The 14473-nt window shown below is 49.0% G+C and overlaps 1 protein-coding gene across 2 annotated transcripts in view; it reads right to left on the bottom strand.

Moving 5' to 3' along the window:
• NT5C3B (5'-nucleotidase, cytosolic IIIB) overlaps window positions 1–14473 on the bottom strand; it is a 28993-nt gene that overhangs the window by 7937 nt on the left and 6583 nt on the right. For both annotated transcript variants that reach the window (XM_077252476.1, XM_077252477.1), the window contains exons 3-7: window positions 6556–6625; window positions 6417–6463; window positions 5889–5974; window positions 5430–5519; window positions 5155–5317 (exon numbers count right to left, since the gene is read on the bottom strand). In XM_077252476.1, the coding sequence (XP_077108591.1) occupies window positions 5155–5317; window positions 5430–5519; window positions 5889–5974; window positions 6417–6463; window positions 6556–6625 (456 nt within the window). The remainder of the gene's footprint in view (window positions 1–5154; window positions 5318–5429; window positions 5520–5888; window positions 5975–6416; window positions 6464–6555; window positions 6626–14473) is intronic.

The raw sequence follows: 14473 nt of genomic DNA on the forward strand, positions 1-14473 counted from the left end.
AGTTTTATTCGTCGGGTCAGTACGATTACAGCGATATCTCATTTATATCATTTTTTTATGTTTTGACGCTTTTATACGATAAAAACTATTTTATAGAAAAAATAATTATTTTGGCATCGCTTTATTCTGAGGACTATAACTTTTTTATTTTTTTGCTGATGATGCTGTATGGCGGCTCGTTTTTTGCGGGACAAGATGACGTTTTCAGCGGTAACATGGTTATTTATATCCGTCTTTTTGATCGCGTGTTATTCCACTTTTTGTTCGGCGGTATGGTAATAAAGCGTTGTTTTTTGCCTCGTTTTTTTTTTCTTTTTCTTACGGTGTTTACTGAAGGGGTTAACTAGTGGGCCAGTTTTATAGGTTGGGTCGTTACGGACGCGGCGATACTAAATATGTGTACTTTTATTGTTTTTGTTTGTTTTTTTTGATAAAGAAATGTATTTATGGGAATAATATTTTTTTTTTTATTATTATTATTTATTTAGGAATTTTTTTTTTTTTTTTTTACACATGTGGAAATTTTTTTTTTTACTTTTTTACTTTGTCCCAGGGGGGGACATCACAGATCGCAGATCTGATAGTGTGCACAGCACTCTATGAGATCCGCGATCATCCTTTCATCGGAGCAGGCTGCAGCTTTCATCTGCAGCCTGCTCCGACCCGGAAGTGCTCCCTGCAGGACCCGGATACAGCCCCTCGGCCATTTTGGATCCGGGGCCTGCAGGGAGAAGACGTTCGGTACGAGGTGAGTACATCACCTTGTACCGATCGTCTCAGGGAAGCCTGAGCGATGCTTCCCTGTACCGCCGGTACACCGCGATCATGTTTGATCGCGGTGTGCCGGGGGTTAATGTGCCGGGGGCGGTCCGTGACCGCTCCTGGCACATAGTGCCGGATGTCAGCTGCGATATGCAGCCGACACCCGGCCGCGATCGGCCGCGCTCCCCCCGTGAGCGCGGCCGATCGCGTATGACGTACTATCCCGTCGGCGGTCATGGGGGCCCACCCCACCTCGACGGGATAGTACGTCAAATGTCGGGAAGGGGTTAATAATTAAAAAAAAAAAATGTAATGTGATTAAGGGGGATGACATACTTATTGGCTTTTGATCACTGTGATAGGGGCTTGGGGTCCTCAGTTCTCTTTCCTCTGGCATGTATATCATGTCAGAAGACACAGAAGTCTTTTTACATAGCTGGCACACTTTCTTTTTGTGCGTGATAACGGCGATCATGCTATTGGGATGGGAAAAAACGGCCCTGATCGTGTTGTCCAGGATTTCAGCCACCCTGTAGCTGGAACCCCGGATATGTACGACGCTGAGGTGCGCAAACCCTTACTCCTGATCGCCGTTTTAAAACAGCAATGAGGGGAAAAGGCCCCTTAATGCCCATCATTTTAATGCGTATTGGTGGTTGTTAAGGTGTTAAAGGGGATCTGTCACCACATCTGACAGCTGCATGAAGTAGAGGCAGAGACACTGATTCCAGCAATGTATCACTTACTGGGCTGCTTGCTACAGTTTTGATTAAAAATGTTTTTGCTATCTGCTATAGATCTACTTGTTCTCTGAATGCTGAGCCCTGTATAACCCTGGGGATCATGGAGGGTGCAGAACCCTGGAGCACCCCAAGCGGGGTTGGGTAGTAAAATTTTTTTTTTGATTTGATGAAAATGAAGAGACTCCCAAGCCCCCTTGTTAAGTAGCAGAGAGATGAGGTCTCCATTTTAAAAATGTCACAGAGGCCGTCAGAGACTGGACTGAACAGAAAAGAACTGGGAAGGAATATTATGCAGTTCATTTTGTATACTACCCTAAAACAGGAGCCATTTGCCCTCCCGACAAAGCTAATGTAGCAAATACAAAAATCATTCGGGAACATTTTTCTTAGATCCTGCACTATATATTGTTCCTATGTTATTCCTACTGGAAATGCAAGAATAACTTCACAAAAGAGGATTACCTTGCCTTATAGAGTCCGATAGGTACAGGGAATCCATCAGCAGGTTTGTGCTATGCAATCTGAAGGCAGCAAGCGGTAGGGGTTAAAGCATTGAATTCACTGATGCCTCTCTTATTAAGCTCTGTGGTTTTGTTTGCTTGCATGGATTGTTTTAGCACCAAGAGCTTATTGCTGGGACACAGCAGCCATGCTAGTCCAACACGCCCCCTCCTGTGATAAGCAGCTCACTATCTATGGACATTGTACATACAAGGCCTGGTGTGGGCGGGGCTAGCTTCCTCAGCTTTGCTGTATTGCTAAATCTAAGAACTCTGTGTCAGAACGGCTGCACCCAGTAATAAATAAGTGATACATCGTTGGATTCAGCTTCTCTTTGCCTACATCAGGTTGCTCTCAGATAAGGTAGCAAACACCCTGCTGACACATTCCCTTTACCCCCAAGGGTGGTTTGCACGTTAATGACCAGGCCAATTTTTACAATTCTGACCACTGTCCCTTTATGAGGGTATTACTCTGGAACGCTTCAACGGATCCCGGTGATTCTGACATCCTTTTCTCATGGCATATTGTACTTCATGACAGTGGTAAAATTTCTTTGAAATGACTTGCGTTTATTTGTGAAAAAAATGTCTACATCAGCACAATTTTGGAACCAATTTTTGTTTTTTGAGGGAGTTATAAGGGTTAAAAGTTCACCAGTGATTTCTCATTTTTACAACACTTTTTTTTATTTTTTAAGGACCACATCACATTTGAAGTCACTTTGAGGGTCTATAAGATAGAAAATACCCAAGTGTGACACCATTCTAAAAACTGCACCCCTCAAGGTGCTCAAAACCACATTCAAGAAGTTTATTAACCCTTCAGGTGCTTCACAGGAATTTTTGGAATGTTTTTTTTAAAAAAAAAAACAACCAACATTTAACTTTGTTTTCACAAAAAATTTACTTCAGATCCAATTTGTTTTATTTTACCAAGGGTAACAGGAGAAATTAGACTCCAAAGTTTGTTGTACAATTTGTCCTGAGTACGCTGATACCCCATATGTAGGGGTAAACCACTGTTTGGGCGCATGGCAGAGCTCGGAAGGGAAGGAGCGCCGTTTGACTTTTCAATGCTATATAGACTGGAATTGAGATGGGACGCCATGTTGCGTTTGGAGAGCCTCTGATGTGCCTAAACATTGAAACCCCCCACAATTGACACCATTTTGGAAAGTAGACCCCCTAAGGAACTTATCTACATGTGTGGTGAGCACTTTAACCCACCAAGTGCTTCACAGAAGTTTATAATGTAGAGACGTAAAAATAAAAAATAATTTTTCACAAAAATGATCTTTTCGCCCAATTTTTAATTTTCCCAAGGGTAACAGGAGAAATTGGACCGCAAAAGTTGTTGTCCAATTTGTCCTGAGTACGCTGATACCCCATATGTTGGGGGTAAACCACTGTTAGGGCGCGCGGCAGAGCTCAGAAGGGAGGGAGCACAGTTTGATTTTTTTCAACGCAGAATTGGCTGGAATTGAGATCGGATGCCATGTCGCATTTGGAGAGCCCCTGACGTGCCTAAACAGTGGAAACCCCTCAATTCTAACTCCAACCCTAACCCCAACACACTCCTAACCCTAATCCCAACCCTAACCACACCCCTAACCCCACCCCTAATCCCAACACACCCCTAATCCCAACACACCCCTAATCCCAACTGTAAACATAATCCCAACCCTAATCCAAACCCTAACCCTAACTTTAGCCCCAACCCTAACCTGTCATGGTTCCCAATGGCAAGGGAACGTAAGAAACATATAAATAACGAACGAGCTCTCGGGTGATGGAAACTCGAGTTGACCGTGAGCTAAATCTACCACACAACTAATAGTAGCCAGGGAGCATACCTACGGCTTCCTAAATGCCACGCGCCAGCCGGAGGACTAACTAAGCCTGGTAGAGGAAGAAACAGACCTGGCTTACCTCTAGGGAAATACCCCAAAAGATGATAGCAGCCCCCCACATGTAATAACGGTGAAATAAGAGGAAAAGACATACACAGTATGAAAGTAGATATAGCAAAGAGAGGTCCACTTACTAGATAGCAGAAGGATACAAAAGAGGACTTCACGGTCAACTGAAAACCCTTTCAAAAAACCATCCTGAAATTACTTTAAGACTCCTGTGTCAACTCATGACACAGGAGTGGCAATTTCAGCCCGCAAGAGCTTCCAGCTACAGAGAATTACAAAAACTGCAAACTGGACTAAAGATCCAAAACAAAAGGACAAAGTCCACTTAGCTGATCAGCAGACTAGTAGCAGGAACATGCAACCGAAGGCTCTGGTTACAATGATGACCGGCAAGGAAATGACTGGAGAGCAAGGCTAAATAGGAAACTCCCAAACGCTGATGGAAGCAGGTGAACAGAAGCAGCAAAGTGCAAACAAGTCACCAGTACCACCAGCAACCACCAGGGGAGCCCAAAAAGCGGATACACAACACTAACCCTAATGGGAAAATGGAAATAAATAAATTTTGTTATTTTATTATTTTCCCCTAACTAAGGGGGTGATAAAGGGGGGGTTGATTTACTATTTATAGCAGGTTTTTATGTTTGGCAGCTGTCACACGCTAAAAGATGCTTTTTATTGCAAAAAATAGTTTTTGCATCACAGAGTTATGAGAGGTCTTGTTTTTTGCGGGACCAGCAGGCATTGGGAAGCCACCTCGGATCTGCAGGCAGGGAGAACCTCAGAACAACGTGATCACATCGAGTTGTTCTGAGGGAAACACGCAGGGGAGCCCCCTCCCTGCACAATGCTTCTCTATGCCACCGGAACGCTGCGATCTTGTTCGATCGCAGTATTTCAAGGTTAAAGTGCCAGGTCACGCGGCCCCGATCGGCCACACACCACCCGTGTGCGCGGCCGATCGGCTTCAACGTACTAATCCGTCCATGGTCATACGGGCCCAGCCCACATGGGCGGGATAGTACATAGGATGTCAGAAAGGGGTTAAGGATGATGTTCATGTACACACCTACTTGATAAAGAGCATGGTAATCCCCCAGCTATACATTTTTAGGAGTCATAACAGAGGATCAGCACAATACAGAGGTTTGCAAAAGACGCTCCAGGTCAAGAAGATTTTACCAAAGTAGACGTCGTGTCCTGACCCGAAAAATGCCTCTTACTTACATGATCATCAAAATCCATGTAGTTGGAGACCACTTTGATATTGGAATGGTACACCCCAGCCTGGCGGATAATTTCCTCTAGAACATCCCCAATGCCAGCAGAGAAGATAAAAAGTGGGATCTCACTGTGGTATAAGCTGTCGAAAAACTTCTCATACCCCTCCCTGGAAAACACAAGAACAGGGTGAGGAAAACATTGGCACTTGTGGTATAGAGATGTACAATGGTAGGAAGTGGGACAGGACATTGTCTAGATGGCGGAGCCCGTGTCATTACCTTAGTCTGGCCTGTGACTCCTTCACAACTTGTGACAACTTCTGCTTCTCAATCCTCTGTTCACAGAGCAGGGTGTGCGCCTTACTCCACCTGGAAGACAAACGGGTCAGGATGCAGGACATCACACAAGCTCCAGCCATCGGATCTCTGGGCGGAGGGGGCGCAGAAACATTTTCTCAATCTAAGTAATGATACTGGGTTAATTATGTAACATATTAGATTGGATCTGACTTCTGTGGCCACATGTTGGCTTACTGGTGTTCTTCCTCTGCTGTGGACTATACACAGGGAAGACAAGGATGCAATAAAGCCCCAGCTCATTTTTAAAGTTCTGCCCATTCTCTAGCACTACTATATTAATAGAAAGCTATGAAATACTTTTTTAAATTGGCTGCTGTACTTTACATTCCAAGTCAGCCATTTAGCATTGAATATAATTTAGCCTCTTTTTCCTCCTACCATTCCACCATGAGCGGGAACTTTTCTTCAGTGGTCCGATCCGGATCGATTTCAAGGGGGTAGTAGATGTTAAAAAGATCTTTCAACTAGAGAAAAAAACAACAACAAAAAAATACGTATAAATCTTAAGAAACATGGCTGAAGATCTACAGAACCCATCAGTGACCCCTACTGCACACTGATGCCAGAGGAAAGGGTCAGTCAGTAGACAGCCAGGCCATCACCCTGGAGGGATCTGTGCGGCCATGGTTTATGAATGGAAGACCCCAATATGTATCATCTGTATTCTTATATCACTGTGGTCTGATCAGATTTACCCTCTGGGAACAAATGTTGCAGAGATGGTGACAACTCCCAACCATAGCCCTTTACTGGCCCAGATCAGGAGTGGTAGCCATGTCTGTCTGATCTTATTAGAACACCTTAGCAGCTACTAACTCCAGACTTTAAGAAAAACAATCTATGGGCCCAACATGGCAACTGGATGGAGAATCTTGGCCTAAGCTTACATGAGAGCCCACGACCTACCTTCTTCCTGCAGTCCTCACTAATGATCTTGCTGTTGTCAATAATATCTGTGTAGGAGAGATGGGGTGAAATGTGCAGCAGGGGTATTAAGCACAGAATGCACCAGGCGGCCTGTAGGGGGCGACAGGCGTATACTCACTGTAGCACGTAGGACTCCTCTCTCCATTATATTTGAACCTGCTCAGTGTCATGTCAAAATCAGAGATCACCTAAAAAATGGAAGACAGACAGTAAATGAGGGCATATAATAGTCAGTGGCGCCACCTTATGTATAAAAAGAATACAACACAAAAAAATAAAATGCCCTGTAAAAATCCAGTCTAGCAAATGGCTAAATATCTAGTGTCACATAAGGGCTACTACTGAAGGGTAAGGGGGTGTTAATCATAGTGGTCCGCGTGGGCATGAAGTGGGCTCATCCTGAGTCGCAGCAGCTCTCAGATTATAGGGACATGGATGGTAACGGATCACCTATCTGTAATGGTCGTGTGAGTTTTCTGCACAAACACTGAGCTAATTACAAGAAGTAATGAATTTACCCTTCTATATGATTTTACAGCAGCTCCGACTGTCGGGAGGCGCCCTCATCCCACCCGTGACCATATAGCATTACATGCCATCACCGCTGCATCTATACAGTGATCAGCTGGAACTATAAACACCAGAGAGGAGAAGCGATAACTGATTATACAGTGATCAGCTGGAACTATAAACACCAGAGAGGAGAAGCGATGACTGATTATACAGTGATCAGCTGGAACTAGAAACACCAGAGAGGAGAAGCGATAACTGATTATACAGTGATCAGCTGGAACTAGAAACACCAGAGAGGAGAAGCGATAACTGATTATACAGTGATCAGCTGGAACTAGAAACACCCGAGAGGAGAAGCGATAACTGATTCTACAGTGATCAGCTGGAACTATAAGCACCAGAGAGGAGAAGCGATAACTGATTATACAGTGATCAGCTGGAACTATAAACACCAGTGGAGAAGCAATAACTGATTATACAGTGATCAGCTGGAGCTATAAACACCAGAGAGGAGGAGCGATAACTGATTACCTCACTACAATGGCACCCGACAACAGTCAGAATACAAGTGACAAGCCTGTCATGCCCCCAAACGCTATTTACCTGCAGGTTACTAGTAACAATGCTGCCCTGGACGCAGCACTGAAAGTGTGGCACCCGGGAGAAAAAGGAGATTTTTGTGTATTTACCGTAAAATCTCTTTCTCTTAGCCTCTAATTGGGGGACACAGGACCATGGGTGTTATGCTGCTGTCCACTAGGAGGCGACACTATGCATAACCTGAAAAAGATTAACTGTGGCTCCTCCTCTGCAATATACACCCTTGGACGGCGTCAGCCTTCTCCAGTTTTGTGCAAAAGCAGTAGGAGGAACGTAACATGAATAACATAATTATGCCTGTAAGAAGGCAACTATGTACGAGCTCAAGAAAACAATATGAGAACTCAGATACAATGGCCCGGAAAGGGCAACAGGGTGGGAGCTGTGTCCCCCAATTAGAGGCTAAGAGAAAGAGATTTTACGGTGAGTACACAAAAATCTCCTTTACTCTGTCACCTCATTGGGGGATAAAGACAAAAACCACGGCACTCAAGGATCCTGTGTGGTGCACAAGTCAGGTTTCCAGCCCGTCAAATCAATAATAATAAATCACTTGGCACCAGTGGCGTAACTACAAAGTTATGGGCCCCGGTGCGAACTTCCAAATGGGGCCCCCCCCCCTACCTCCGTGACGCCCCCCCACCCCCTTCCCCTAGATACGCCTCGGACTGTTGCAGGAATCTCCTGCACTGCAACATGGTGTTGGGTGCCAGCACAGCCCGCACAGTGGTATATCCAGCACAGCCCGCACAGTGGTATATCCAGCACAGCCCGCACAGTGGTATATCCAGCACAGCCCGCACAGTGGTATATCCAGCACAGCCCGCACAGTGGTATATCCAGCACAGCCCGCACAGTGGTATATCCAGCACAGCCCGCACAGTGGTATATACAGCACAGCCCGCACAGTGGTATGTACAGCACAGCCCGCACAGTGGTATATACAGCACAGCCCGCACAGGGGTATATACAGCACAGCCCGCACAGGGGTATATACAGCACAGCCCGCACAGGGGTATATACAGCACAGCCCGCACAGGGGTATATCCAGCACAGCCCGCACAGGGGTATATACAGCACAGCCCGCACAGGGGTATATACAGCACAGCCCGCACAGGGGTATATACAGCAGAGCCCGCACAGGGGTATATACAGCACAGCCCGCACAGGGGTATATACAGCAAAGCCCGCACAGGGGTATATACAGCAGAGCCCGCACAGGGGTATATACAGCAAAGCCCGCACAGGGGTATATACAGCACAGCCGGCACAGGGGTATATACAGCACAGCCGGCACAGGGGTATATAGAGCACAGCCAGCACAGGGGTATATAGAGCACAGCCAGCACAGGGGTATATAGAGCACAGCCCGCACAGGGGTATATAGAGCACAGCCCGCACAGGGGTATATACAGCACAGCCCGCACAGGGGTATATACAGCACAGCCCGCACAGGGGTATATACAGCAGAGCCCGCACAGGGGTATATACAGCAGAGCCCGCACAGGGGTATATAGAGCACAGCCCGCACAGGGGTATATAGAGCACAGCCCGCACAGGGGTATATACAGCAGAGCCCGCACAGGGGTATATACAGCACAGCCAGCACAGGGGTATATAGAGCACAGCCCGCACAGGGATATATACAGCAGAGCCCACACAGGGGTATATACAGCAGAGCCCGCACAGGGGTATATGCAGCACAGCCAGCACAGGGGTATATAGAGCACAGCCAGCACAGGGGTATATAGAGCACAGCCAGCACAGGGGTATATAGAGCACAGCCAGCACAGGGATATATACAGCACAGCCCGCACAGGGATATATACAGCACAGCCCGCACAGGGATATATACAGCAGAGCCCGCACAGGGGTATATGCAGCACAGGGGTATATAGAGCACAGCCAGCACAGGGGTATATAGAGCACAGCCCGCATCTCATCTTCCCCCCCCCCGATAATGGCCCCACAGTCCGGTGAAAAAGAAAAAAAAAAACTCTCCTCACCTTTCCTTTTGCCCGCGCTGCTCCTGGTGGCTGCAGTCTGCCCAGGACACTGCAGGTGCGCGATGATATGACGTCATCGCGCACCCGCAGTGTACTGTCAGAGGCAGAGCGGGGAATGATGGGAGAGGGAGCGTCAGGTGACGCTCTCCTCCATCATTGCATTGAACTATACCGGTGTCATAGACGCCGGTATAGTTAAATGCGGCGGCGGCGGCGGCGGGGGGGGAGGAACAGTGCAGCGGCCCACTACTGGCATCGGCTCTTCTGGCATTTGCCAGAAGTGCCCGATGTCCAGCCCGGCCCTGCCCTGACCTGCCGGCCCGGGGCCCCTGACCTGCGGGGCCCGGTCGCAATGGCGACCGCTGCAACCGCGGTCGTTACGCCCCTGCTTGGCACTCAGAGGGTTTTTTTCAAGATGAAAGGTGAACATCCCATTTATTTGTGCATCTAGTTCAAAGATTAAACGTTTTCGGTCAAATCACAAGACCTTCATCAGAAATATCCTTTACAAAACTGGAAGCAGTATAACAAGGGAGTATGTGAGCCTAGGTAGCCCGGGATGGAGAGTGCACCTGGAGCGTCTCAGAGATCCTGGATCGACAACTTGAGGGAGAGCGCTAGAGAAAAAGCGTATGTACGCCGCTATGGATGGCGCTTGAAATACCAGGTCCGTGGCGCCGTGTAGGGTGCTCCCAGCGCCATCCATAGCGGCGTACATACGCTTTTTCTCTAGCGCTCTCCCTCAAGTTGTCGATCCAGGATCTCTGAGACGCTCCAGGTGCACTCTCCATCTCGGGCTACCTAGGCTCACATACTCCCTTGTTATACTGCTTCCAGTTTTGTAAAGGATATTTCTGATGAAGGTCTTGTGATTTGACCGAAAACGTTTAATCTTTGAACTGGATGCACAAATAAATGGGATGTTCACCTCATTGGGGGACACAGGACCATGGGACGTCCTAAAGCAGTCCCTGGGTGGGAAGCAATGGACGAATATTGTGCAGACAGGCCCCTATACTTAGGGCACCGCCGCCTGCAGAACACATCTACCGAGGCTCGTGTCTGCTGAGGACTGGGTATGAACCCTGTAGTGTTTAGTAAATATGTGTAGGCTAGTCCAAGTGGCCACCTTACACACTTGTGCCGAATGGCCCAGGAGGCCCCTACCGCCTGTGTAGAGTGTGCCGTAATACCGGCTGGAAGAGGAGAATTCTTAAGGCGGTAGGCCTTTTTGTATGGTGGATTTGATCCACCTGGCAAGGGTAGCTTTGGAAGCTGGCAGACCCTTGTGGCCGCCTTCCGGAAGAGGAAAAGAGAATCAGACCTCTGGAAGGATGCAGTCCTAGACACGTATATACGCAATGCCGTGACGAGATCAAGCGTATGCAGAGCCTTCTCCACTCTATGAACCGGAACCGGACAAAGGGATGGTAGTGAAATTTCCTCATTGAGGTGGAAGTTGGACACAACCTTCGGAAGGAAGGATGGGACCGTACGAAGAACTACCTTGTCCTGGTGAAAGGCCAGGAAGGGCCGTCTGCAGGAGAGTGCTGTCAGTTCAGACACCCTGCGTAGCGAGGTGATTGCCACCAGGAAAACCACCTTCTGGGAGAGAAGGCGGAGAGGGACCTCCTTATGGGGTTCGAAGGGTTGTTCCTGCAATGCTGTCAGGACCAGGTTGAGGTCCCACGTTTCTAGTGGTCGTCTGTAGGGGGGGGAACCAATCGGGAAACCCCCTTAAGAAAAGTCCTTACTTACGGCTTGGTAGAAATGCGCCTTTGAAAAAGCACTGAGAGGGCTGACACCTGGCTCTTAAGCGAGCCCAATGACAGCCTGGCCTCCAGACCCGATTGGAGAAAACCAAGTACTTTGGGTAGGGAATAAGGGAGTAGGGTCTGGCCACGAGATTCGCACCAGGTAAAGAAAGCTTTCCAGGTACGGTAATAAATCTTGGCAGAGGCTGGCTTCCGTGCCCTGATCATAGTTCCAATGACATCCGGCGAGAGCCCTGCCCGGGTTAGAACCCAGATCTCAAGGGCCACGCCGTCAAACTGAGAGCCCCTGAGTTCTGATGGTAGAACGGGCCCTGTGATAGAAGATCGTGGCGGTCGGGGAGACGCCAGGGGGCGTCTGCTGTAAGTTGTACGATGTCTGCGTACCATGTACGTCTGGGCCAGTCCAGTGCAATTAGGATGGTTGGAACTCCCTCTTGCTTGATATTCCTCACCACCCTGGGTATCAGGGGGAGAGGTGGAAAAATGTACAGAAGCTGGAACTGGGTCCAGTCCTGAACCAGAGCGTCTGCTCCGAGCGACCGCGGATCGTGTGTTCTGGCCATGAAGTTGGAGACCTTGGCATTGAAGTGGGATGCCATTAGGTCCACATCCGGGGTCCCCCAGCCATGGCAGATCTGGCGAAAAATTTCGGGATGGAGAGACCACTCTCCTGAGTCTATTTCTTGTCGGCTGAGGAAGTCTGCTTCCCAGTTGTCCACACCTGGAATGTGGACCGCTGAGAGAACCGACCCTGTGTCCTCCGCCCAGTGGAGGATATGTGACACTTCTCGCATCGCCTGGGTACTGCGGGTCCCCCTTGGTGATTCACATATGCCCCAGCTGTGGCATTGTCCGACTGTATTCTGATGTGAGAGGCTGCCAGTAAGTGATGAAAGGCCCTCAATGCCAGGAGGATGGCACGAATTTCCAGGATGTTGATGGGCATGGTCGCTTCCACTGGGGACCACTTGCCCTCTGCCCTGTGGTGTAGGTGCACTGCACCCCAACCCATCAGGCTCGCATCGGTGGTCAGAACTTTCCAATGACTTGTGAGAAAGGATTTCCCCTTTGCTAGCGAGGTTGGCTTGAGCCACCAGTGCAGGGACCTCTTGGTTGACGACATTAGCCGGAACTCCCTGTCGAGAGAAAAGGGATTCCTGTCCCAGGACTTGAGAATGGCTAGTTGGAGAGGCCTGAGGTGAAACTGGGCAAATGGGACCGCTTCTATTGCTGCCCCCATCCTGCCAAGGACTCTCATGGCAAACCGGAGAGATCGAGGGGGTTTGCGGAGGAGGGTGCGAACTCCTAGACGGAGAGCCAGTGCCTTGTCCTTGGGAAGGAGCACTAGACCCCTGGAGGTGTTGAACAGCATTCCCAGGAAGGTCAGAGACTGACTCGGGGTTGGTGATGACTTTTGTAGGTTGACTAACCAGCCCATGCGACTTAGAGTGTCGATTGTGATTGAGACGCTGAGCTCGCAGTCCTTGAAGGTGGGAGCCTTGATGAGTAGATCGTCCAAGTATGGAACGACTACTATGCATCTGGAGTGCAGGACGTCCATGGTGGCTGTCATGACTTTGGTAAACACTCTGGGAGCCGTGGCGAGTCCAAACAGGAGAGCCACGAACTGGTAGTGGTCCTGGTCGATTGCGAACCTGAGAAATCTCTGATGAGCAGGTGCAATCGGTATATGCAGGTATGCGTCTTGTATGTCTATGGAGGCGAGATAATCTCCCTTCTCCATGTACGTAATGATGGACTGAAGGGACTCCATGCGGAAGTGACGGACCCGTACGTATTTGTTGAGTTGTTTTAGGTCCAGTATGGGGCCGCACACTGCCTCCTTTCTTGGGGACTACGAATAGATTGGAGTAGAACCCTCGGAAGCGCTCGGCCGTGGGGACCGGTAGTATGACTCCTGCTTGAAAAAGCGAGGAGACCGCTTGCCGGAAGGCACGAGCCTTGGCTGGTGGTTTTGGGGGGACAGAGAGGAAGAATCGGTGGGTTGGAGGTGAACTCTATCTTGTATCCGGAAGACACTAGTTCCCTGACCCACCTGTCTTCTGTAATAGGCAGCCAGACTTGATGAAAGAGCAAAAGTCGGCTGCCTACGGGTGTGGTGTCTTCCGGCGTCCGTGAGTCATGATGAGGAGAAAGTCTGAGATTTTCCTCCTCTGGGTTTAGACTGGGCTGTTTTTGACTGCCAGGTCTTGTCCGACCTTTGCGTTGATCGTGAGTTGTCCCTGCGTGGGGAAAGGTTACGATTCTGTGCTGGACGCGAGAAGGACCAGCCCGAAGAATTCCGAAAGGATCGGAATCGAGTTTGGTTACGCTTCTTGTAAGTGCGTTTAGGTTTCAGTTGGGGAAGAGAGGTACTCTTACCCCCGGTGGCGTTGGATGTCATCGTGTCCAACTGTTCCACTGAGGTAGGGGAGGTGTATGAGGGACTTCTTTGAGGCTGCGTCGGCTTTCCATTCCCGCAGCCAGAGGATACGCCGAATTGTGATGGCGTTTGATGCTATCCCCGCTACACCCCTTGCTGAATCCAGAGCTGCATGAAGCATGTAATCTGCTACGACTGCTATTTGAACCGCTTGGTGAACGAGCCATGCGTTCTACCTGCCGGTCTGCTGCGTCCCTGAAAGTTGAGCTATCTGGCAGTGAAAGGAGGGTCTGTGCTGCTAGTCTAGAGATTGGGGGGTCCACTTCGGGTGGGTCTGTCCACTCCTTGGCATCCTTCTGCGGGACGGGGTACCTCGCCTCCAGATATTTGCGATTAGCGAATTTTTTCTCAGGCTGTGAGAACTGCTTTTTAAAGGATTGCCTTAAACTCTGGGAGGTTAGAGAAAACCTTAAGAGGCTTCAGAGGTCCTTCAAAGGAAATCTTGTGTTCTGGGGCCTCTGGTGGCGGATCAGAAATGTCCAGCACCCGATGGATGGAAGAGATTAAGTCCTCAACTAGCGCTGTATTGCTAGGGGGGGATTGGGATCAGGGACCCATCCGTTTCCTTGTCTGAGTCGGAGTCACAGATGCCTTCCGAATCCTGTGTATCACTGAGGCGTCCCCTGCTGGGTGAGCTGGGGAGGAGGCCTTCTCTGGTCGGGGATTGCGGAGATCTGCATTGTCTGTCCCTGGAAGGGG

The sequence above is a fragment of the Ranitomeya variabilis genome, chromosome 4 (genome assembly GCF_051348905.1).
Source record: "Ranitomeya variabilis isolate aRanVar5 chromosome 4, aRanVar5.hap1, whole genome shotgun sequence".
NCBI classification, from domain to species: domain Eukaryota; kingdom Metazoa; phylum Chordata; class Amphibia; order Anura; family Dendrobatidae; genus Ranitomeya; species Ranitomeya variabilis.